Source organism: Pteropus medius, unplaced genomic scaffold (genome assembly GCF_902729225.1).
Source record: "Pteropus medius unplaced genomic scaffold, Ma_sr-lr_union100, whole genome shotgun sequence".
In the NCBI taxonomy this organism is placed as follows: Eukaryota; Metazoa; Chordata; class Mammalia; order Chiroptera; family Pteropodidae; genus Pteropus; species Pteropus medius.
The window spans coordinates 3,348,396-3,373,172 of record NW_024342257.1 but is presented as its reverse complement, the minus strand read 5'-3'; the positions used below and the strand labels follow the sequence as shown (position 1 = coordinate 3,373,172).

Sequence of the window (24,777 nt, the reverse complement as noted above, 5' to 3'; positions counted from 1 at the left end):
GGAGACTATATCCAAATAATGACAAAAGCTAGTTCAAAGACCATATTATTCAGATTTAAATATATCTCGTTTCTTATAGGTACATTGATTTATGTTGGTGTCACAAATTCCATGCACAGTTGATGGCTGTGAATGTGGAATAAAGCAGTTTCATAAGCCATACTCCCTACTGAAATATCAAGGGCCTAGGTTACAAGAAATGTCTTGTTTCTTGCAAGCACCCACTCAGATAATTTGGAAACATAAATATGTCTCCTCCCCTTAACCCTATCTTTGGGGCTGCTTGTTCTTCTCTCTGATAGTACAGAATTGAGTGTCAGAAGCATTAGTTTCTCTAAAACCATCAGAAGCAACCAATTCATCTCTTTGGCTCATCTACCACTGCTGTGCTTTGCTCTGCTCCTGACAGCTCCTGCTGGTTTGGATTTGATCTAGCTCTTTATACCACTTACTCCTGACTCTGTTCTGCCTTTCATTCAACATTTGGTCTCCCATTGCACTCCATTTATTGCTACATTTTAAACATGCAGTTGAGCACTTTTAAAACACCTGAGTAAAGAGTTGTTCTTGGGACAGCAGTCAGTGATATAATTCGGTGTACTACTCCTTCAGTATTCCACTCCTTTATTCAGCTCCAGCTCCCTTGCTGGTACCTTGTTTTTTTCTCTTTCCTCCGTCCTGTATCCTCCTGCTCATGACTCGTTTTCTTCTACCTCAGTAGTTCTTAAAGTTTAGCATTACCGGCATCACCTAGTGAGCTTGTTAAATCACAGATTTCTGGATCGCACCAGAGTTTCTGATCCAGTAGGTCTGGGGTGGTGCTCGAGAATTGTTAGTCCTAATAAGTTTCCAGGAGATACTGATGCTGTCCTAGCTCGACACTGTTCATATTGACCACTTGTCTACCACTCTGGCTTATCCTCTAGGCCAGCGGCCCCCAATCTTTTTGGCACCAGGGACCGGTGCACCTATGAAATATAATGCCCGATGATCTGTGGTAGAGCTGAGGCAATGATGCTAGCGCTAGGGAGCAGCTGCAAATACAGGTGAAGCTGCTCACTGCCAGGCCTGGTTCCTAACAGGCCACAGACCTGGGGGTTGGGAACCCCTAATCTAGGCCCTTTCTTGTGAATTGTTTTGATGTGCAAAGCTGGCAGGTGTGGCTAAGAATCCTGACCTCTGAGGTCCACACAGTGAACCCTTCAGTAAAGCCAGAGGCAAGTCTTTAGAGGCAATGATTTTGTGTTATCTTAAAGGTAGAAATTCAATGTGCTTTCTAGAGCAAAGAACGCAGAATCAAGATGTAGGATTTCTGTTCTAATGCTCTTGAAACATCTTTCCAAAGTGTGGTTCACCGTCCAAATTAATCTAGTTCAGCTTTCTAAAAGTTAACAGAGAATAAATTTGGGAAAAGAAATGCAATTTACTCCCGAATAACCAAAATAAATGTAGTTTCTCATATTCATTCTCTCCTCCCCCTCCCCCCATCCCCTTCCCCCTCTCTCTCTCCCCGTATCTCATTATTAAAATGCTGTTCCTTCTCCCTCAAATGACCTTTCTTCTAATCCTCTAATTTCCACCTTTTGGGACCCTACTTAAATACCCAGCTTTTTCATGAAACCTTCTCTATTCTCTTCCTTCTGTTTCTGTAACATTCTTTTGCAGTTAGATGCGTACTTGTCAGTTGCCTTGACTACATCCTAAACCCATTGATTGAGATTATGGTAGATTCTGAAATATCAGGACTGAGTGACAGGGAGGATAATGATACCATGAAACCAGAATGCAGATTCTAAGATGTCTAGGAAGAGAATAACTTTTGATATTGGATGGCTGGATGCTAAGAAAACAATTCAGATAGGTAGGATGGGATTATAACCCAGAAGCCATACATTACCTTTAAAGAGCTGGTAGCCAACAGAAAAGTCAGAACGGTCTTTGGTGATATTAAGGAAACTGTTGAGATTTCTTTTTGGGAACAATACACACTTGGAGGACTATACACACATTAAAATAAAGCTAATGTTGCTCACGTGAGAATAACAATTGTTTGGAAATAGTAAGTAGGTATGTTTGTCACTGTGTATGTAGCAGGAGAAGTGGCTTAAACAACAAATTTGTATTTGTGTCTAAGAAACATATAGGTAATAATGAACAAATAAAAATTGATGTAGATGAGCCTTGAAAATAATATTCTCAGTGAAAGAAGCCAGTCACAAAACACCATATACTGTATGATTCTGCTTATGTGAAATGTCCAGAATACGCAAATCTACAGAGACATAAAGTGGATTACTGGTTGCCTAGTGGGTAGAGATCAGAGATGTTGCTCAATCTCCTACGATGCACAGGACATTCTTTTTTGGTGTAATGAAAATGTTCTAAAATTAATAGTGATGGTTGTACAACTCTGTGACTATATTGAAAACCTATGAATTGTACACTTTAAAAGGGTTAATTCTATGAAATGTGAATTATATCCCAATAAAGCTGTTAGAATTCATGTGGGAGAATAAATAAAACAAAAATAAACCTATTTCTAAGACTTGCCTAACTATAGATGTCCAGATATGAAAACTTGTTTTTATTATTTATGGATATCAAATATGTGTTTCTTAATTTCCATGTAATTAATTATAATTTTAAAAAGTCAGAAAATAAACAGAAACCACAAAAAGAGACAATAGATTGTCATTGCATAATTGTACTCTCACTTTTGAACTATATTCATCTTCAAGAGACTGTTTATACTGATAAAAAAAAAACTCACCTTCATAAAATAAATACCATCCCTATGAACAGTGAGGTATGTTTCTTTGATCCACATAATTTAACATGCAAACTGAAAGTTTTTCTCTCCCTGTTTATTACTAGTACACCTATGTCTTAGTAATATATAGATAAGACAATTATCATTCATGACCTGTTAAGCTATTCTTGAAAATCGCTTTGGGGTTTTGGTTAATGTAAAACAGGTAAGTCTGTTCTTCGTTAGAAGCATATTTTCCAAAGAAAATTCAAACGGTTGGTTTTCAGTGTACAGTAGAAAACTATAGCTAGCATGAATCTCAAAGTCTCTATCAGTCTCAACACTTTCCTGAAAAGGAAAAATTGGCATTATTGTCTCTTGGACTAATTTTTGTGGGGCTGTGTTTTAGATGCTTGGCACCCTGTCAGTATTGTTTCCAAGCCTTGTTGTCCACTTCTCCTCCACTGCGACCAATCCTGCTCAGAAATATTTCAGTAGTTTGGTGGCTTAGCATCAAGTGGACCTATTGCTTCTGGTCCTAGTCTGATTTCATAGACCATTTGAAGTAATGGTGTCATGGGTGCCATTTTTTAATCCCGTGTCTGCCTCCCTTTATGGACTTCATCTGATATGCTGATTCCTCGAGGCTTGGTGCCTTGCCTTGCTTAGTATTGTCTTGCCACATCTCTTAAGGGATTGCTAATGGGATTCTTAATCCCAATCCCTGTGACTGGATTCCAGCTACATACTGCTGCTTGCTTCAACCTCTGCCTATTGTCTGCCATCAGACTGTCTATATTCTGTTGTCTACCTGCCTGCCAGTATGTCCAAAGCTGCATTTCAGAATCTAGCTGTCTGTCTGCTTATTGCCTACTGTTACACAACCCTCTGCTTTACCAGCCTGTCCAAACTCTTCTGTTGGTGACTGCAAGAACCTTTTTAGCTTTCCCGTTCTGCCCTAATTAGTCTCTTTAATTTCTGGGTATTAGCCTCCTTGGTCTGACTCTGCCTACCAATGACAAGCACCTGTTGAGATAATCTCCCAGTGTTTTTATTTCCTTGGGCCAACATTTTAGTAATTCCTTTTTACTCTTTCTTTTTCTTTGTTTCCTGTACATAGTCCATGGAGAGGAACTTTTTTTTTTTTTTTAACATATCTTGTTTTCATTTATTTCTCTTCATTTCCTCTGGGGCTACTCTAGATCCAATCCTTACAACCTCATCTGGCAGGACTTAAGTTTTAGCTAGTGTTGAGCAGTGATGCCTCAAAGGGTGGCATCAGAGGATGAGAGAGAAGCCAAGTGGACATGAGCAGGGCTATGGTCTCTGTTCTCATGGTAACTTCAAACAAGTAAGCTTGATTTGTATCTGTTGTATGTTCTGTGAAATGTTTTATTTAAAAAAAAATAACCTATATTATAGAAATGTTTGAAAATCAGTGTTCAAATTTCTTCTGCATAGACTAGTTGTTCTGCCAAACCAGCTCCTTAAAATACTCCTTTATAACATTTCTGCTAAAGATCTTTATCAGTTACTACCACTACACCTTACATTCAAATCTGTTTACATAGTAGGAAAATGCTATGGGGATAACCATGTTTCCTACTATTATTCAACATCTATGTTCTCACCATTCTAGTCAAGCCGCACTGGCTCCTCAACATTAGTGGTCAGTATTGTTTCCAGGCCATTCTATATGTTGTCTTTTCCTTACTTCCTTTCTTTGCTTTGCCTATTCAAGTCTGGTATCTACTTCATAGCTCAGCAGCCCAAGTTTTCCCTCCTCCTAGAAAACTTCATTTATTCTGGGCCTAACTAATCTCACTCCTTCTCCATATTATGTTGAATTTAGAGTCAGTACCTCTGAGTGAGGCAGTTAATTTTTTCTTACTGTCCCCCACACTGGTCTTCTTGTTTGTTTTCTCAACTAGATTTTATACCTATTGATGGCAGAGATTTTATATTTTACAGTCTGTCCCATTACAAGTGTTTGTGTACCACGAATAACACTTTAGAAATTGGTAAATAGAAGAATGATGTCAAAATAAGGTGGAAGTCTAGATGGTTCATGAATGAATTGTCTTAGCATTTTAACTTTTGATGTGATCAGGAGCATGCTTTCTCACAATTAAGAAGTCTTGGCAATATATGAAGACTAAAAGAAAGAAGAATTTGCATAAAGACTCTGCTTCTTTAGTGTGACTCGTGAAGCTCTGAGTATTGATAATGAAACTGTGAAGATCTTTCACCATGTATTTTTAAAAAGTTGAGTCCTCCTCAATTAAACTGTTGATTCTGATGAAAATGACATCCATTAAAAGTGAATGCCCTTGAGGACCCACAGTGGAAAGGAGGAAGCATGAAGACTACCAAGCATTAATGACTGTGATGCTAGGTATGAAAGTCAGTGGAGGTTTAATCTCGTGAATGTTTTTATTAGGATAGTTATTGTTTTCATTAGTGCTCTGATTACAAACTTGCATTGGATTTAAGTGATCTTCCCTAAACATATTTCTCCCAGAAGTCCTGTTATTTTTAGTGTGCAATTTTGCAGAACAAGAGATTTTTCAGGAAGACATAAATGACAGTATAGTAGAATGTCTGGTACTTTTTCATCTGCAAGACGTCTAGTTTGGTGTTGGCCATATAGTACATGCTTAATAAATACTTGTTTATTCTTAGGCAGCCTTTAATTCACAAATATTTTCCCATGACCCTGAAGGCAGTTACGTCACATATTTGCCTAATCCACATTTCCTTTCATTTCTCTATTAATGACCCAGATAGTTTAGATGAGAACACGCAGTAGAAGGGAGACAGAAAGCCAGAGAGAGAATATAAGGATCATCAGAAACCTCTGAGGTAATGGATGGGTCTAAGATCAGTTTGAAGAAAGCTAGGGCCTAGCAGCCTTTTATCTTTGTTTTCTCCCAGGCCTGCTGTTTTAATGTTGACTGGGTGCTAAACTCATCAGAGGCCAGAAGGAAAGACCAAAAGTCAGTAGGTCTAAATACACTTTTGATATCCCAGCGGATGGTAATAGCCTTCTTGTTTCTTCAGTAAAGGAGAAAAGATGTTTCTCCATCCACCAGCTTATTTGTGTGTCCCAGGAAGGTAAAAATAAAGGAATGCAGTGCAATCAGATCAGCCCTAGGACTGCACTTGGTGAGGTGCTTGGTTCATAATCAGTGGACAATGTGTCCTTGCAACAGAGTAGTGGCTTCTTCCTGTGTTAAGTTCCAGGAGAGGCCAATGACCATGATGCCTGAAGGAGGGGTGTTTGTTTGTAATTACAGTTTACATTAACTGGGGCAAAATCCTGAAAAACAAACATCATGAATTAAGATGAGGCTGTGATACCACAATAAAGCCAAATGTAAGCCATATCAGGGAAAGGGTTTTTTACTTTTTGTGGTAAAGATTATGCATCTTTTATATGCACCTCTAATTTGCTTTTAGATGTAGCCTCGCCTGGCCTGAGGATACTGAAACCCAACCTTACATTCAAAATAATGGCCATCTAGTTTTAAGTCTATTTACACACTTCAAACAGAAGTCTTTGTATTATAATGCCTTCCCCCTTCTAAAACCACACCAGAAACCTACAAGTAGGGGCCTTCATGATTTGGAAGCTGCTTATCTGTTCTGCTTCTTCTCTTGCCAACAGTAGTCTCCGCCCCTCGCCCCCTATTTCCTAACCACAGGGTCTCTGCACATGCTATCATTATTTTGTTTGCCTGGAATGCTCTTCACTCTCCTGCTTTGCCTTATAATTTCTCAATACATTTTTGCTTAATAGCCTTCCCAATAGTCAGAAAGTTCCATGAGAGCAAACTACATCTATCTTGCTCACCACTGTACCTACAATACCTCGCATAGTACCTAACACTCAGTAGGCTGTCAACAAATACTTACTGACTTTAATTAGACTGTTAAGACTCAGCTCAAACATCATCCTCTTTGGGAAAGTGTTGCGAAGCCTCTGACACTCCAGTGAGTACTTCCCTCTTACTCTCCAGGGCTCCCTGTTCATATCTGTTGTACTGAAGTGCAGTTCTTTAACAATCTACCTCTCCCAGTAGACTGCAGGGTTCTAAAAGGCAGAAATGGTATCTGCTTCATCCTTCTAACCCATTACACTCCGTATATCACCTGGTATACTCTAAGGAGCTCAATAAATGTCTACTGAGCAGATTATTCAGCAACATTTGAGTTTGGAGAACCTCAACCATGACCTACATCCACATCTCTCAAACAGAAATTATATGAAAGCATTGGGTAAACAGGTCACATCTTTCAGCAGTAGGCATTTGTATACAACTTTCCAGGAGGGAAGACATTTAAGTAATTTAAATCATGTGTATGCATGCATATGCATGTGCAGTGAGTCGAATTTAAAATATACATCAAATTTTAAGTCAAAGAGGACCTTCAACAAAGCAACTTTACCTTAGGGCTCCTTGTCCACTCTGTCTGGGAGCATGTGTTCCCTCTTCTCTGCTGTCCCTGGGTAATTTACCACCTGCATGATTTAAAAGACAGTTAATGACAAAGCTGGGATTAAAACTGTTTTGATATGTAACATTCTTTTCACTCTACTGTCCAAGTTAATTGCCTTATCACGCCTACAGCATGGTCGCATTTATCCTAATGCACTCAATAAATATGTCCCTAAACAAATTAGATTCAGCAGAGCTGAATTTAGGTTGAAGGAGAGAAGAGCAAAGGAAGATACATGAGCAACAGGCGTATGGACATGTTTAGAGCCTTGGGGTCTGAACTTAGATTTCAGATAGCTTCCTTAGCTTATGTGCTCTTATTTTATTATGGTGGTTCATTCAAATTCTGCTTTGCCCCTCTAATATCTTGGTATGAACATTATTTTTAAAGGGCCCTGTTTAAAAAGGATAGAAGAAATATTGCCTGGGCCTCTTTCTGACAACTCAAAGACTAAAGACTAATGATAACACAGTGTCCCGCTGCACAAAAACACCTAGCATTTGCCTAGAGATTTACCTTTTAAACAAAGTTTCTACACGCATAATCTTATTCACTCCCCACAACAACCCTAAACCTAAAGCAGTTCCAGAAACTGGAAACACTCAATCCAATTGTTAGCTCTCTATAGGTGCTTTGGTTAAGGAGCCTCACACCCCCTCAGGGATTAAGCAGGGGGTGCCTGCTGCTTCTATTACTCAGCAGCATGGGAATAAAGGAGGGGCTGTATTTCTTTGGCTGCAACGCAGTCATGGTAACAGAAAGCACCCCCACTTTCTGCTTTGATCCATACAGTCTGTCTAGGCAATTAATCAGCACTCCCCGTGGTGGTTTTCCTTTGGGATGCCAGTTGCCTGCCAATCAGTCTCTCTCACAGAGTGTAGAGCAGGACCACACCCCAAGCAAGGCCTCTGCCCGGGAAGGTGCTCTGGCCTACACTAGAGAAGCCGATATTCGATATTCAGGTAGACCTGCTAGTAAAACACAGGTGGATACTCCCAGGCCTCAGTTTCCTCATCTCTAAAATGGGCTACACCTCCTCTCTCTCTCTGGACTAGTTCTCTCCCATTTCACGCTAGGCCCCTAGGAAGTGAAATCAGTGCTTAACCGCAGCTTAAAGTCCTCTGGTTGGGCTCCAGGTCTTGCGCCGGGCATGCTCAGTAGCTGGGGCCGACTTGGCACCCGGAGTAGGAAGCAGCTCTCAGCGCCCAGGCGGCTGACTGCGGGCACTTTGATGAATCACGTGTGTTGAGGCCCTCTTAAAGAGATAGGCACCAACTAATTTCTCCACCCTAAACACCGCCCTGAGGGCGGCGGCAGCGGTCGTGGTAATTGTATCTGCTCAGGGGCAAGGCTTGTCCTAGCGCTGAGTAGTGGCAACGGCGTGTGGCGTCTGGGGTGCCTGGGAACCCGGAGTACCGGGGGCCTGAAATCGGCAGCTTCGTAGGCATACACACTCCCCCTCGGGAAGAGGTGCTGCCGAATCAGCGCGGGGCAGCGGGACCGCCCCGAGGGGCTTCCTTAGTGGAAGAGAGGTGGGGTTACAGGGCACAGGTGACAGGGCCGGAGAAAGATGGAGCATCCCGGGGCGGCGGCGTCGGGAGCGGGAGGCGGCAGCGAGGAACCCAGTGGGGGCCGGAGCAACAAGCGGAGCACGGGGAACCGCGCCGCTAACGAAGAGGAAACGAAAAACAAGCCCAAATTGGTGAGTGCTCCCGCAACCCCCGCCGGTCTTGGGGACAGCGAGAGCCCCGGGCTCCTCCTGCCGTTGAGCACGGGAGACCCGGGGCCCCTTCCCAAGGGTGACCGCGACCTCGCTGTGCAAGTCCGGGAGCCGCTGAAGGAGCGGCCACGCCGAGGCGCGGAGACGGCGTGGGGGCGGAAGAGCACCCCCTTCTCCACTTAACCCCTTTCTCACTCTTGTCTGCCTGGGAGGCAGTGCGGGACGGGGAGAGGCCCCAGCCCAACTTGGGGAGACCCAGAGTACTGGGTAGGGTCTGTTGTTTGTCTAACTTGTGGGCACGAATCTTTTTTGCGCGATTCCATTCCCCTCCCACCCCTGTCAGTTGCTGGGTTTTGCCTCTTTGACGCTTAGGGGCGGGGCAGGGAGACCGCTCCTCTTTGCAGTCCAAATACTTGGGAGGCTACCCACGGACTTGCAAATCAAAAAACAAATCCTATAAAACAAAAATAAAACACAACGTAGGCCCCCAGGCTTTCTGCTTTACCAGAAATCTGAGGAAGAGGCGCCTACGTGCGTCCCCGCCCCCCACCTTGCCTCTCCATGTGCTTTCCCGACACATTTCTTTGGAAGAGTGGAGGGAGCGTGGGAGTCGGAGGCTGGGTGAAGTGCCACCAACTGTCGTGTGTGTAATAGGTACAGGCATACAGCACTTCCACTTAGTTGGTTAAGAAGGCATGAGTCTCACGGTCCTGAGTGTGAACCAGTGGTAGCAGTCCATTTCCTGCCACTGACTTAATGTGCAGGGGAATGAAATCTATGGGGCCCGCTATTAGATTGGGAAATACTAGAGTTTCCTCAACTCATCAGTTAAAAGGGTTCCTCTTTTTCGGTAAACTTTCTAATTCGGGTGGCATGAGGGGAAACGGTTTTTCTGCACAAATTCAGCAAAATGCTCCTGTCTGGACGTTCTTAGTATAGCTGTGAAGCACAAGCCACATGTTACTCATCTAGTTTTCAGTTTTAACCAGCAACTTGATTATAATTATACTTAGAAAGGAGACGGTGATTTTTAACTAAAGACATTTCTTATGGCATCAGGCCATTTGGATGTACCTGTTATACTTCCCTCTCTTGCCTCCTATTTGCCTTTCAATTATGGACCATCCATATTGGAAAACAAGTGGTCAAAGCATTATAGTTTAAGGAAATATGCAGCCTTCCATTATGTGGGAAAGATTGGGTAGAATACAATGACAAGTTTAAAGTCTCATCAATTCCACCGTAATTTGAGGCAAATTGAGAATTTACTTACTTGATGTGTCCCGCTACCCCATTGTTTACAAATGAAATTGAACCACAAGGTCTTTGTGAATTGTCTATGCTGGGTTTAATGGGTGCTGCCACCATCGTGAAATTTAGAAGTTTTGTGAGTCTATCTCCCAAGTTTAATATATTTAAAAGTTCTAATGTTGTGATTTTGAAATTTACTGCTTGTGCCAATTAGGGACTGCAGTTTAGAGTGATTAGTGTGCCGCTAGTTCAGAGTTTGAAATGGCCCAGTGATACTGAGAAGCGGGCTACCTGATTGGCTCCTGCAATGGATTGATTATTTCGCCGATTTGCCCCGTTTTATTTCGAGCGTTTCGATTGAGCTTGGCGGCACTAGATAAAGATTGAGTCTTTGCCGACGTTGATGCCGGAATTAATGCCTACAGCACCTGGTCGTCCTGTAGGTCTCCCATCCAAGTACTAACTAGACCTGACCCTCGCTTAGCTTCCTAGACCAGATGAGATCAAGCATGTTCAGGGTAAGGCGGCCGTAGACTAATTTTTTTTAATGAATAACTTACTCCTTATTTTGAGTTGTCTTATTGAAGTACTCAACATTTTCTTCTGAGGCCTTTCAGAGAAGAGTTCATCTGGGACTCTTACTTTAAAATATTGCTAGCAAGATAAAGCTTTACCTAGACTAAATCTTATTGTTTTGAGTATTGTTATTAATCAGTGTAATAGTCCTTAATTATGTGTGTGTGTGTGCATGTGCACATGTGGGTTTATAAAAGAGCCATATGGAAATTAACTATGGGAGGTGAACACACAGTGTAAATATATATATACCTTACTGTTAAAGTGTACAGCTGAAACTTATTGAATTTCGTTAACCACTGTCACCATACAAAATAAATAAACTAAAAAAAAAAAGCCATATGGTAATAGAAATTATTTGTATAGGTGATTGTGGAGGATAGTTGTTCTTAAACTCCTGAAATTGTATGAAAAAATTTGAGTGTATGATGCGTTTTTCTGGACCCCATAGCTTTTATCAGTTTCTCAAAGGCATCTGTCTTATAGAATAAGAACTCTATAGAAGAATAAGAATAAGAAGAATAAGAATTGGGTTACCAGCGAGAGAGAATAAAGGAAATGCCAATTGATTCTCCTTGAAGTTACTTGGGAGAGGAAGAGGTCAATGATGAAGGGAGAAGGGAAATAGCACTGACCACACGAGTGATTGATAGTGAAGATAATGCACCTGGGGGGTAAAAAGTTAATTACACAATGTTAGTATAGTACTAGCTAAGATGAAAGTTTCCACTATGTAGAAAAATTAACTCAATAACTATAATGTAGAGAATTCATAAAGTATAAGGCTTGTGATTCACTTGTTTTCATTTAGTTCCTCATTGTTCTGGAAAACTGGAGAAGGAAGGCATGTTTTCTATAGAGAGGAAATGCAGTCTCATACCCTCAGCTATTGATGGGTATTAGTTTTTACAGAGACATTTCAGTACTTAATGACTTCTGCTTAAGATGAATTAAATCAAAATTTAACTATTTGCTTCAGTCTTCATCTCTGCATCCTCATAACGGCCGTTTTATTTTGATCCATTTTAACGAAGGCAACCTTGTTTTGGACTCATCACATTTTGAATGCTGCATTAGTAGTAGAGCTTTGTATTTTATGTAACTCTGGTTAGGCCCAGATTGCAGCATCTCATTAAACAACATGAATCTTAGATTATTAAAATAGTTATTTGATGTCAACCATGGAATGTATTTATTTTGTCAAAGTAGTAAAGAGAGCTCTAGAAACGTTATGATTGAATCCCGCATATTTAGGTCAGTGACTTAACCATTAAGAGAGGCTAGTGTTATGGTAGATCTAACACCCCTCACACACAAACAATGTGTAGAATGGCTTAACATTCTTTGGTGTTTTTGTGTTTTGACTTTGTGTTTCTGTATAATTTCTGAAGTCTTTGGTGTTTAGTTAGTAGTCAAATGAATAACCTGAAGTAACAAGTTAATATTCTGGTTATTATATAACTTCCTGAGTATTTGGTTATATGTTTTTAGTTGGATAAATCATGTTTTGATTTTAATTGATAAAGTCTGAACTTTATGATTTCATTTCTGTAACAAACATGTACTGAGCACCTACTACGTGCTAGTCATTATTCTGAGGGTTGGTGATATAAGGAGAGGGAATGAGGGAGACAGGGAAGTTAATTAATGATTAAAGAGCTATTTGATGAGGAATGATTGGAATATGCATAGGTGGGTGTTGTAAAAACATCATGAAGAGGCATCTAAATCTAATCGGATGCTTAAGTGTGGTAAGGAAAGGCTTATATAGTAGGTGACATTTGTACCAAGGCTTGTAGAATAAGCCATTATTTGAAGAATGAAAGGGGAAGGCGTTTTAGGTTGAAAGAACAACATACAAAAGTAGAAATGATAACGCCCAATAAAAGAATTACAGGTAGATGTTAATGGCTGAAACAAAGGGTATACATATGGTGGACCTATTAGAAAAGAGAGTCCAGATCATGATGGATATTTGTATGTTAGAGGTTCAACTTTCTGAAAGCCATAGTAAGCCATTGAAGATATGTAAGCAGGAGTACTGACCCAGATCACAATTGTGTTTCAGAAAGGAAGAATGCAATGGAGAATTTCCTGGAGAGGGGTGGCAGAATGGAGGCAAGAAGACCAGTTAGGAGAAGCAGAGTGAAGTTTAGAGTTAGAGACCTGGATTCCAATTGCAGCTAATCGCTCATCTATTTACACGCTCATCCACTTACTGGGCATCTTTTTCTGCATCTGTTTCATCCTGCCACTTCATTGACACTCTTTCCTGCCACTCACCCTGAACATCTTCACCAAATCTGAAATGTCAACCCTATTTCACCTGCCTTTCACAGCCCAGCTGGTGCCTCAAAACTCTCATTTTTCCCATTAAGCCTTCACTTTGGCTTACTGAAGGTTCCTCATTCTGAGCTAACTATCTTGAGTCTGAATATTATATGCTGATCTTGTATTTACAAAGATTTTAAAGTGCTCGGCAAGGGTTATGCTGTATGCCTACTTTTGAAAACTTTGCAGGCCAGTGCCTGGGTACAAAATTATTCAGTAGATTATTATTAACTGGGAATTCTTTCCCTGTAGGCCAGACATTTTGATAATGTAAACTGTTGAAAAGAGGCTTTTTTAAACATAAGTTTACTTTTATGTACCATTTTTTTTTTCTTAGTATGTGTACTCCATCAGATGAACCTATCAGTACATTCTTCTGTGTCCTTTCTCTAATTTTAAAATTCAGGAAGCTTTTTGGCTGGGAGAATTACCTTACCCCCTTGTTTGTTTAGACTTTGGTGATATTGGAGTTTGAACTTCATGCGGAGAAACAGTGTCAAAACTGATGATGACCCCAGTAGGATTTTTATTGTTGTTAGTAGACTTCATATTACTGACAAAAGTACTGAATGGTGGGCTGAAGGCCCTGGGTTCCAGTGTTTTTTCTATCTTATATTTGCTTGTGACCTCTGATGAGCCATTTAACACCAGAAATTTGAGCCCTTTGATCAACGTTTGTCAGTGAGAGAGAATGTTGGCCTGATTTGCTTCACAGGTGGTTTAGATAAAACAGTGATGGATGAGAAGACATTTAGGAAATTCTACATTGCTATGCAAATATAGAGCATTATTGTTAACTCCTTATATTACCTGAATCAAATGTATTGTGGTTGAGAGGTTTAATGGCTTTCTTGCAATTTGATAGTTCTAACATTATTGTATAAAGTACCACAATGTGGGTATATGTTGTCTCCCCAATTTCCTTTGTCCATTTGGAGGATTATACATTCTGTCCTTTTACTAATAATTCTGTTGAATTAATGTAAGATGTGAGTTTAACTTTTTTCACTGTAATTTTTTTAAAGGACCAGGATACCCTTTTCTTTAAATTTGAAGCCTTTAAAATTTTTGCTAAAAACTTTCATTAGATATTTATGACATTCTGTCTTGTCAGGCAGCTTACTACTGTTGTACAAATAAGGAAACTGAGTCACTGATGTGTTAAGGGGTCTAATCGAGAGATAAGTTTAAAAGCTATCACTTCTGTTGTCAAAGTTAGTTATAACACTGAGTCATTATACTTCAGGGAACTCTGAAAGTGAGAAATTATTCAACCTCTTTCTTTGTTCCTTTTCAGAAAATTATAATTGTATTCCACCTAGATTTCACCCCGAGTACTAAGAGCTCTGGCAGTAGCAAAATGTCATTGAAGTGAAATTACATTCTATTCCAACCTGGTTTCGAAGAACACTGTAACTAACAGTATGCTCTGAAAATAGTACATACATAATATGTGCAAATTTACACGAATCGACACATTTGGCTAAATATTACTGGGTATCACTAGCACCATAGGGATTATTATTGAAGACCCACCTTTTTCCTATCCCTATATTTAGTCTGCCATGCAGAAGAGTCCAGTTCCTTCTTTAAGATTTTGGTTGTTTGATTGTTTTGTCTCAAGCCTGAAGAAACAAAGATGATGGCTAGGTGACTTATAAATATAATTATTTATTTGATATCTAAGTGGACATCTTGTAGAAGACACCCATGTGGAAGACAGCTTGAAATGGTGCATGTAAAGGAAGGCCCATATATATTTTCACACAGCTATTTATTATGAATGCAAGTAATAGAAAGAAATCAGCTCATACTAATTTAAAACTTATTTACCTGATCAAGCTGCATCTGTTTCAATATAAACGATTTACTCTGGCTGTAGCTTGAACAGGCACTCAACTGAATCCTGATACTTGCTTGCTTTATTTGAGGTGGCCTGGGGAAAAGGATATTTATTGGTGTCTTTCTCGTGGAAGAATGTGGAAAACAGCTCTTACCAATCACCATTTACACAGGCTTTCGTTTAGTGAAGGTTCTTCTGTATATTGCTTTAGGGACAGTAAGCTACATTGCTACCAAATTCAGACCAGCAAATTGGCCTCCAGTTTCTCCTGTGAGACTTCTAACAGTAGGGGATGCTACTTCAAGCGAGCAGCTTCTACGTGGCTATTTAGGCAGGCCTAGGTAGGAATCCTAAACTTCATTAGGAATGAGTTGTTCCTCAAAAGTTATTGAATCAGTCACCTGGCAATTCTGATACTCACTCAAGGAAGAAAAGACACCAGACACAATCCTTTAGGAAAACATATTGTTCTGTGATAGATATCCACATGCTTTGGTTAAGATCTGCTCAAAATTAGGATATTTTATCTGCTCTTGTTGGTCTTTCATCCAGCTAAAAGTGAAAGAGAGAAAAAGTTTTCACTTTATTTGTAATAAAATAAATTTCACTTGATTTGTAAAGAGGTAAAGTTTTCACTTTATTTGTAATATAGACTGATAAGACTTTAATAAAACGTATGAAAAATTTCGAACATACTAAAAAGTTGAGAGGGTAGTATAATAAACCACCATAAATCACCATATATCCATTACTCATATACAGTATTTCTCTTGATTTTCAACATTTGCTTCATCCATCCTTAATTTTTTTCCTTGCTAGAGTATTTTACTATAAATCCCAGATATCGTGTCATCTTACTCTTATGTAATTCAGTGTGCATCTCTTTAAGGGCAGTGTCACATCTTTAAAAATTAAGATATTCCTTGGTATCATCTAAAACTCAATTCATAATCAAATATCCCCAATGGCCTCAAAAAATAATTAGATTTTAATCTAATGGGTGCCTAATGAATGAACATGTCACTGAACTACTTAAACAAATACAACTTTAAATTAATGGTAAATCTCATTCAGTTATTCCACATAAAGTATCATATCCAATTAAGTTCACGTCTGTCTGTAATTCTGTAGAAGTTTCTGGAAAGGTTGACTATACAAGTGTGGAGAGACTCTTTAGAACAGCTACTATGTGCCTTAGAAAATAGACCAGATTAAGACTTTTGGCTCTACTCACTAATTGGGTAATCATTCATTTTTCATTTTGCAATTTGTGAAGTGGGGTGGGTTTATCTGTAAGAATTTCTCTCCTAGAGAAATGTTGTAGATAGTTGGGCAAAGGAAATGTGTTCCTGATTTCACTAGATAAAGGGTTCATATAACTTTGATCTACACGTGCATACACACACAACTAAGCTTACGCTACTTGCTCTGGTTTTTATTTTAATACAAATGCTGTTTTGGTACTTGAGGTGTCTATTTTCAGCCTCTTTGTTTTTAACCTACACTCTAGGTTGCTGAATCTGGATAATTGGTGAACAAACCTTTACAAAGAACTCTGATCTTTTATGTTTCTTTATTTAGACATTTAACATGGTATTAAAATTGAAAACCAGGCTACACTAATGAAGTGATGGAGGTGGGCATGGGTGGAGTGGGTAAGTATGAAAAGTCGACTTGGGCAAATGGCCTAGACTTCACACAGATTTACTAAAGAAATTGCGCAATCACTGCTTTTCAGACCGCAATGTAGTGCTGATATTGTGCTGGGAGGTGATAGGCATATAATTTCTTGAACTTTGTGGATTTAAGCAGATTTAGACTAGTAATCCATCTTTACTCTGCAACTTCTAGGCTGCCCATTTACTGACCTAATCAGGTGGGCAATTTTCCTCAAAACAGGAGATGAGTGATAATTATTGGAGCTGGACATGTATTATTTCCTCCTTTTGTTTTGCCCAGTGGAGAGAAAGCTATGGGGGTGTTGTCTTATGTGCTTTGAAATCAATCACTGATAAAAATCTCAAAAGCTTAATAGCATATTTAGCATATTATGTTGGCTGAAGCTGTTTAGGAAGACATGTATAGAAAGCAAGACCCTATATAGACTGTACGCTTACATTTCGAACTTTGGTAAAGTATATATGTAATAGAGAACAGGGCCACTGTGTATGGTGGGGCCCTACTCAAAGGTGAGAGACCTCAGAGGTCACATAACTTAACAAATCATGTGCCTAGTCACAAGACTGTGTCTTCAGGGTGCTGCTTTTTCTAATTCACACCAAACTGCCATATGGGCCAGCTACTACACTTAAGATGGATTTTATTCTCAAACCTGATAGGAAATTTAGCAAGGCACAGGACATAGTTTAAATGTCTTATTTATAATTGGTATTTACCATTTGTCATTGATTCTGAAAACAATGTATAAGGTATATATCTATGTAATATATTGTCCTAAACCTAGCTCCATTTGCTTTTAAATTATTGCAGCCCTCAAGTGTAGAGGGCTGTTTCCTTGAGAACCTAGGCTACTGTTTCAATATGTTCAATACTTCCTCTTATTTAAAGCTCCTCCCTTTCTGCATTCTTCCCAGTAATTTTCTTGACATTATTGTTATACAGTGTTTCACATAGATACAGATTGTGATGGATAAGACTGCATTTTGGGGAAGTTAGTGTCATAACTTTAATTTATTTTCATTTACATTGCCCATGATATAAGGCAAGAACCTATAGCAAGTTAAGATGGGTTAAAATAAATTTGGCAGAAGCATTTCCTCTAATAATATGCTCTGCAGCCGAGTTCCTCACATTATAAAATCAATGTTTTCCAGAAGTCAATGTATACATAAAACATTTGTGAGGAGAAACAATCTTTTCTTAGGTTTACCTCACAGCTTGTTTTTCATTAGCAACGCATTACCTTACATTTTCCCTTTCCTTTGGTTGAATAACTATGATCTTTAAACAAGATATTAAAGGGAAGAATAATTTTACAATGCAAAAAAACAAAAATGGCCTGGATTTTTTCCATGCTGGTGTTTTGGCCTTTCGTGTATCTATTTTACCAAAGCAGGGTGTATCCGTGTTTTGTAATCTCTAAATTCTTAGGCTTCCTCAATATAGCCTATACTTGCTTCATCAAACTGTTTTTAGATGGTCTCGTAAATTTCTATGAGATTCAAATGCTCTGTTTTTATATAAGCTGAGTAGGTCTGAGACCAAATACTAAATTTCAAGTGGCCATGTCTCTGTATAATGTGAAATTGAGGCATTATTACACTTTAAAGTAGGAATTGTTCAGGGCTCAAGGCCGGATTTTCCACGTTCTTTCTACCAGCTCTTGTGTAGCTAATTGTAGATCAAGATATGTTATGTTACAAATTCTTGCTTTCCACCCCCTGGGTTTAAACAATGTTATCACTTGCATGTTTCTAACTCTGAAGATCATCTTCGTCCTTGTCATTTTTACTGGTTACTGTGAATATTATTAATGATATAGCCTATTTCCTGGCCACAGAAATAACATACAGAAGGATGACCATTGGATGTGAAATCCATTATAGAATGTGACAGATTTATTTAAAAGCATTTCCCATCCACACTTGTCCCATCACTGACCATGTTGTCATAAACTAGTAGAGACTACATTTCAATCTTAGTACTACCACTTCATGTTTTCAGACCCCACGTTTTATTATATAGACTCTAAGAGTATTTCATGTGCTATACAGAGGTGAAATAGGCTAAATAGGATAGATATCTAACTGGTCCTATTAAACTTTTTTTTTTTTAATTTCTGGCATTTTAAAGAAGTTATATACAGAGTAAGCTGACTACTTTCTAAAAATTTAACTCTGGGTAAGTCATTTATCTATCTTCTCTCTGGGTGCTAGTTTATTCTGTAAAATAAGGGAGTTGAAATAAACAATTTCCAAGATCCCAGTGAGTTCTGATATAGTAGGAATCAAAGGTTATTGAGAGCGGTAATGAATCTGCCCTAACATAAATACATGACATCTGGGTTCTAGTTAGACAAAAAATTGACAGTCATGAAAGATGACTGTTTAATGCTGAATGCTAATGGATGAAATCCCAGTTAATTTTACTGTTCTGTTTCTGGAGTCTGAGTTAGCCTAGTTCAATGAAGGTCAAATTGACACTGTTTTGACCATGCACTGTATGCAGGGCCCTAGAGAATGCTGGCTCTGCCCTAGGTCATCCTAATCCTTGGGTGGTTGCCTTGATTCACTGACCAAGTACAATACTCGAGACTGCCCAGAGGTGATTCTCAATAACGAACAGTCTTCTGTGCCAGTTGCTATTCTAACTGCCTTGCATATATTTGTCAAGAACCGTGCAAGGTCTGGGATTTAATCCTGCTAACCCACCTGTCGTGTTTCATGGATGAGTGCAGAAGACACAAGACTCCTGGGTCCGAGATAAAACAGTTTATTATTCATTGCAAAAGCAGAATGTCGGCATGACATGCTGGTTCACTATGCTCTTAAGTCTTATAAGGTGGGCCAGGATGGATGTCTCTACAGGTAGTGAGTTGCATTACAGGAGGGGAGCACTGAGTTTAGGGGATTTACAACTTTTATAGTAAGCAGAAGCAAGCCTGCTCTATGTCTGGGGAGGGGAGATATTATTACTTCATCATCAAGATTGCTTGCTACAAACACAGCCATGGGAAATGGCCTGGGGAAAGTGCTGTCAGGGCCTTTCAGTCTTGGCATCCTCAGCAAGAATGTGTAGGAATGCTCAGGGATTAATGGTGGATATTGTCCCCCCATCAATAGTAACTCATTTGATCCTCACAACCATTATTTTGTAGGTGAGGAGAAAGGCTCACAACATATAAGTAACTTGTCTGAAGATATACAGTGGTGAATTTGGAATTCAAGACCACTGTAACTATAAAATCTCAGGTTTTTAACCATGATTTTATAGTGCCTAAGACCCTAAACTTCAGAGTAGTTCTAAATCGACCTAAAGACCTAGTGGTTCTCTAGACTGATGATGGTTGGACCTGGCCTAGATCTGCACTGTGCTTATGTGTAATTTAGAAGACAGAGTTCATGGCCATTCATTTTAGTGCCACTGATAACAAAAGCTAAAATTCTTTGAATCACTGCTGTGAAGTAGTGGGTCAGATATGTGACCATTGTTAGACAAGAGCCATGAGGATAAAAGTGATATGGCTGTGGATTTTAAGGATACATGAACATACTTCTTAAAAATAACAGTCTGGCAGTCTGGCCTCCGTTAAATAAGTTCATGGTCAATACGAGGCCTCCCGTACTTTACTACTGTTGCAATATTGCATATATTTTTTTTTTCTCTTTGTATGTTAGCCTTGAAGAGAGTTAGCTTTGCAGCCATACTGCCTGCTTCATCTTTTAGTTTATCTCTTTCCCTCCTCATTCCCCTTCTGTTTGTGAAATTTTATGTGAAGTAAAACTGCTTTGGGAAAACGAATGCTATCTCCCATGACACAAATACATGATATGCATTGTTTCTTGTTTAGGGGAATGCCAGGAACCACCTACCTTCTCCTGCTGCTTCCTGTGTCTGCTTTGCCTAAAGATTGGCTGCTATAAAAGTGTGGCATATTCAGCCAAGTGCTATCTTTTTTAATTAGGCTGCTGAAAGTGTTGTCACAAACTATTTTTGCATTGACGTGTGACAAGTAATAGAGCCCTAAACCATGGGCTTAAGTGTCAGGTAATACGGAAGTGGACTAATGTGATATGAGTTCTAGTCCCTCAGCCTTAACCATCATTACTCCCCAAAGGAAAAGGGATCCTTTAACTGTAAAAAATGTGATGAGTAGAATAGATCATGTATATACCAGTATATGCCTGGAATCAGGCGATTTCACACTTATGATCACTAATCTTAATGAGTTAAAATTTCTATGTTGATTCTTTTCATAGAACTATGTACAATAAGTATGAAACTAGTAGATAAATGATATCTTAAGCTCACATAATGATATAAACATAACTAGGAAAACTGATAATTAAGCAGGCTAAGTATTTTTTACATTTCTATTTTTTTTAATATCCATCTTACCTATTCTTACAGATTCATATTTCCTCCAAATATGATTCTTGTTGTTGATGTTTTTTGTTTGTTTTTGACTTCATCTAACCCAAAGAGCTTTGTGTTTTGGACCAATATGTAAGGAAGGATGTAGTATTTGTCTTTCCAAAAACTATGGGTATTTTTTTTTTCTTTACAGCAGCAGTTCTCAGTGAGGGACAATTATACCCCCTAGGGGACATTTGGTGATGTCTGAAGACATGTTTAGTTGTCACAGATGGGGAAAGTGCTAATGGTATCTAGTGCGTAGAAGTCAGGGATGCTGCCCCCGCCCCCACGACAAGGAATTATTCTACTCTAAATGTAAGTAGTGCAAGGTCGAGAAACCCTGCTTTAGATCCTATCACTTTCTGTTTTAGTATGAAAAATACCTATAGCTCCTTAGCCATTCTTCACTCTCCATTCTGTCCTCTATATTGAGATGGGTCAGTTCATCTCTGTCTTCAAAGAGGCATTGTTTGTTTTATTGATTCCCACCAATTTTATTTTCATTTCCTTTTTTTCCACTACTGGAAATCTGCTGGAATGCACCATTTAGAATTTTATAGTTGCAAAGTATACCTCTTATCACATATTTCTGACCCCTAAGAAAAATATTCATTCTCATCCTAATGAGTTTAAAAGGATCTTTTTCCATTTACTGATTTCTTGATACCTTGACAGCTCTTGATGCTGGTCACTTTTAACTTGTTATCTGTATTGATTTTAGATTCCATAGGATAGTCTTCTCTGGCAGCTTCTGCCTCTTGATTTGTTGACTGCCAAAAGTAACAGCTTTCCTTGCCTTCCATCTCAAAAATTTCTCTTTATCTTCTCTTCTCTACATAGAATTGCAGGCAATCATATGTCTTTTCAGTTGCTACCTGAATGCAGTTGAAGCCAAACCTTTACAGCTACTCTGACATCTCAGTTTCTTGCTATATCATTGTTTGCTAAAAGACATCGCCCAACTATGATGCAGTTCTACTAAAAACAGCATAAACTTGTTCATTAATTTCTCTGAGACATTCTGAAACCTGGAATACTTTATGACAGTAGTTGTTTTAATATTCCTCTTTGCAGAGAAAATAAGAATGATGTCACCCCCCCTCAACATATGCAGACATGCACACAGAGAGACATACATACACACACAAACACACAAACGTGGTATTTATCAAGTTTACTCTTTCAAAATAAGGTTTACTCTCACCTCACTTATCACCAGACTGTATTGCTATATTAGTCACTGACTGACCTTTATGATTTCTGATCCAGTTGAATTGAGGTTAACTTCCCTGTTTAACCAGTGAAAGTCAGTGGCTACTATTCACTCAGCTTGTCAGGATCAAGCTTATTTTTATATTTAGGATTACTGTTAAGCTACCTAATTTTGTTTTATCTCTTTCGATTTGCCCCTTTACTTAAGTGAAGCCACTGCATTGTCCCATCTGCCTGAAATAACCTCTTATCCTTTTTTCTCTTCTCAGTGAATTCTAAGTACTTTCATTTTCCATATAATTTCTTAAACTCTTTGTTGCATAATGACATGATAAGTCATTCTCCTTCAACCCTGAATTTCCCATAGAGAACCAGTGCATTTTGTGTTACACATGGCCATATTCACAGTTAGGGTTATTAGAAATGTATGTTATAGTATATAATTATTCTACACATGTCAAATCTTCATTATATATGAGGCGTGATGCTGAGGGTATAAACCCAACTATACATAGGTCTTACTCTTGAAGATCTCGTGGCCTAGTGAGAAAAGAGGGGCATACAAGTCTAAAATATTAAGCCCTATAATAAATAGGTATGAACAGAGTGCTCTTGGAATGCCACATACTGTGCAGGGTATGGAGAGGAGAGACTTCACAGAGGTCACATTTACTTGTGGGTCTTGGAGAATGGAGAATAGTTTGGTAAGGTTTCAAGGGAGGACAGTCTCAATAGGGAGATCATCATGTATGCAAGTTTAGAGTTATGTAAAGGCAGGTATTTTTTAAAGTGTCATTAATTTAAAAATATTATGGTTTTGGAGGGAAGACTGACTGAACTTGCTTTGTAACTGAATATAGGTGATCATATGAAGCACTTTTACAAACTCAAAAGTGAGGAAACTAGCATTTACTGAGCCCCTAAAATGTTTCAGGCATTCTTCTGGGGGCTTTGTGTCACCATCTTACTTAATTTGTATCATAAACATGTCTGGTAAGTGTAGTTATTTCCCACATTTTACAGAAAAGAATGAGTTTCAGAGAGATTAACTGATTCTGATTCCAAAATACATGCTATTTTATGGTAGCATGCTACCTTCTTAAAGCTATATTTAAATTTAAAAATGAACTATACTGTTTTTCTAGTTTATTAAAATATACTTAATATTTTATATTTTTATTTTCCCTCATCAGAAATCATATTTAGAGTCTGATAAATGTACTCTAACACATTTTATCATTGTTGGATTTAGTTGAGAGGTAATAGAGCTGGAGAAGTTGTCTGGGAGTTGTCCACAAACGTCTTATTTAAAGCTATATACGGTTCATTTACTACTGAGGATTTGGGCAAGCTACTCAGTTGGAAAAGTCCTAGCTCTGAAATGCTTCTCATTTAACATTTAATCTAACTTAATAAATGTTTTGGAGAAACCCACCCTGGTACTGTGCTAAGTGTTACTAGGGTGCTAAAATAAATAGTCTCTGCCCACTAGGAACACAGTGTTGGAGAGTCTGATGTGTACAAAACTTTGGTGCAAGGTGGAATGTGAGAAATGCTACTGGAGAGGTAAAAAGTGCTGGGAGTATTAGGGCTGACTTTATGGAAAGATTGGCAATGGAAAAGTCTTGAAGTACAGGGAGTTTTTCTTAAACAGTGTTGGAGAGTGGAGAAGAGGTGTTCCCTGTGGTGAGAACAGTATGCACAGCTGTCGGGGGACTAGGAAGTTAGGGCATATTTGAGGAATTAAGAGCCAGCCTAACTGGCAGTTTGTACATATTAATCTCTTTCCTTTTTTCACCCATCCCCCCAGCACCCCTCCCATCTGGCAATCATCAAAATCGTCTCTATGAGTTTGTTTCTGGTTTTTTTTTTGTTCATTTTTGTTTTTTGTTTTTATATTCCACATACAAGTGAAATCATATGGTATTTGTCTTTCTCTGTCTGACTTATTTCACTCAGCATAATAACCTCCAGGTCCATCCAGGTTATCGCCAATCGTAAGATTTCATTCATTTTCATGTCCAAGTAATATTCTATTGTATATATGTATCACTTCTTCTTTATCCAATTGTCTATTACTGGGCACTTAAGTTGCTTCCAGTTATAAAAACAGTCATGGGGATGTAAAGTAGAGCATAGGGAATATAGTCAATAGTATTGTAATAACTGTGTGGAATCAGATGGGTACTAGACATCATGGTGATGATGTCTTACTGTAGACTTTTTATAATTGGAAATATCACAAAGTTTAAAATCTTTTGTCAAAACTTTGTGGTAATTGGCCTGTTTGTAGTGTAAATATAAAGGCATCTATTAATTTGGATACCTTTTGGCACGCTTTAATTTGAAACCTTTGAACTTGTGAAATTAAACATGTACTATAAATAGTGCACACTTTGATAACTTACAGTTGTAGCGACTTAATTGGCCCTTGCTCCCAACTTACTCTTCTGTAGATCTGCGCCTTGAAGTCTAAAGGTTTTTCTTTTTCTTTTCTTT

General features: G+C 38.7%; 1 protein-coding gene and 1 long non-coding RNA gene across 12 annotated transcripts in view; one reads left to right on the top strand and one right to left on the bottom strand.

Annotated features, from left to right (window-relative positions):
* The window catches only part of LOC120600001 (uncharacterized), a 31,830-nt gene extending 23,363 nt beyond the window's left edge, over window positions 1-8,467 (bottom strand). The window contains exons 1-2 of the long non-coding RNA XR_005652051.1: window positions 8,355-8,467; window positions 7,199-7,271 (exon numbers count right to left, since the gene is read on the bottom strand). This is a non-coding gene — a long non-coding RNA (uncharacterized LOC120600001). The remainder of the gene's footprint in view (window positions 1-7,198; window positions 7,272-8,354) is intronic.
* Window positions 8,468-8,587: 120 nt separating this feature from the next.
* DIAPH2 (diaphanous related formin 2) overlaps window positions 8,588-24,777 on the top strand; it is a 939,022-nt gene continuing 922,832 nt past the window's right edge. For 8 of the 11 annotated variants that reach the window (XM_039859137.1, XM_039859172.1, XM_039859127.1 and 5 more), the window contains exon 1: window positions 8,589-8,951. In XM_039859137.1, coding sequence (XP_039715071.1) covers window positions 8,820-8,951 — 132 coding nt within the window. In that variant the 5' untranslated portion in view covers window positions 8,589-8,819. Of the gene's footprint in view, window positions 8,952-24,777 lie in introns of all 11 variants that reach the window. The other 3 variants (XM_039859106.1, XM_039859121.1, XM_039859114.1) reach the window with 1 other exon arrangement.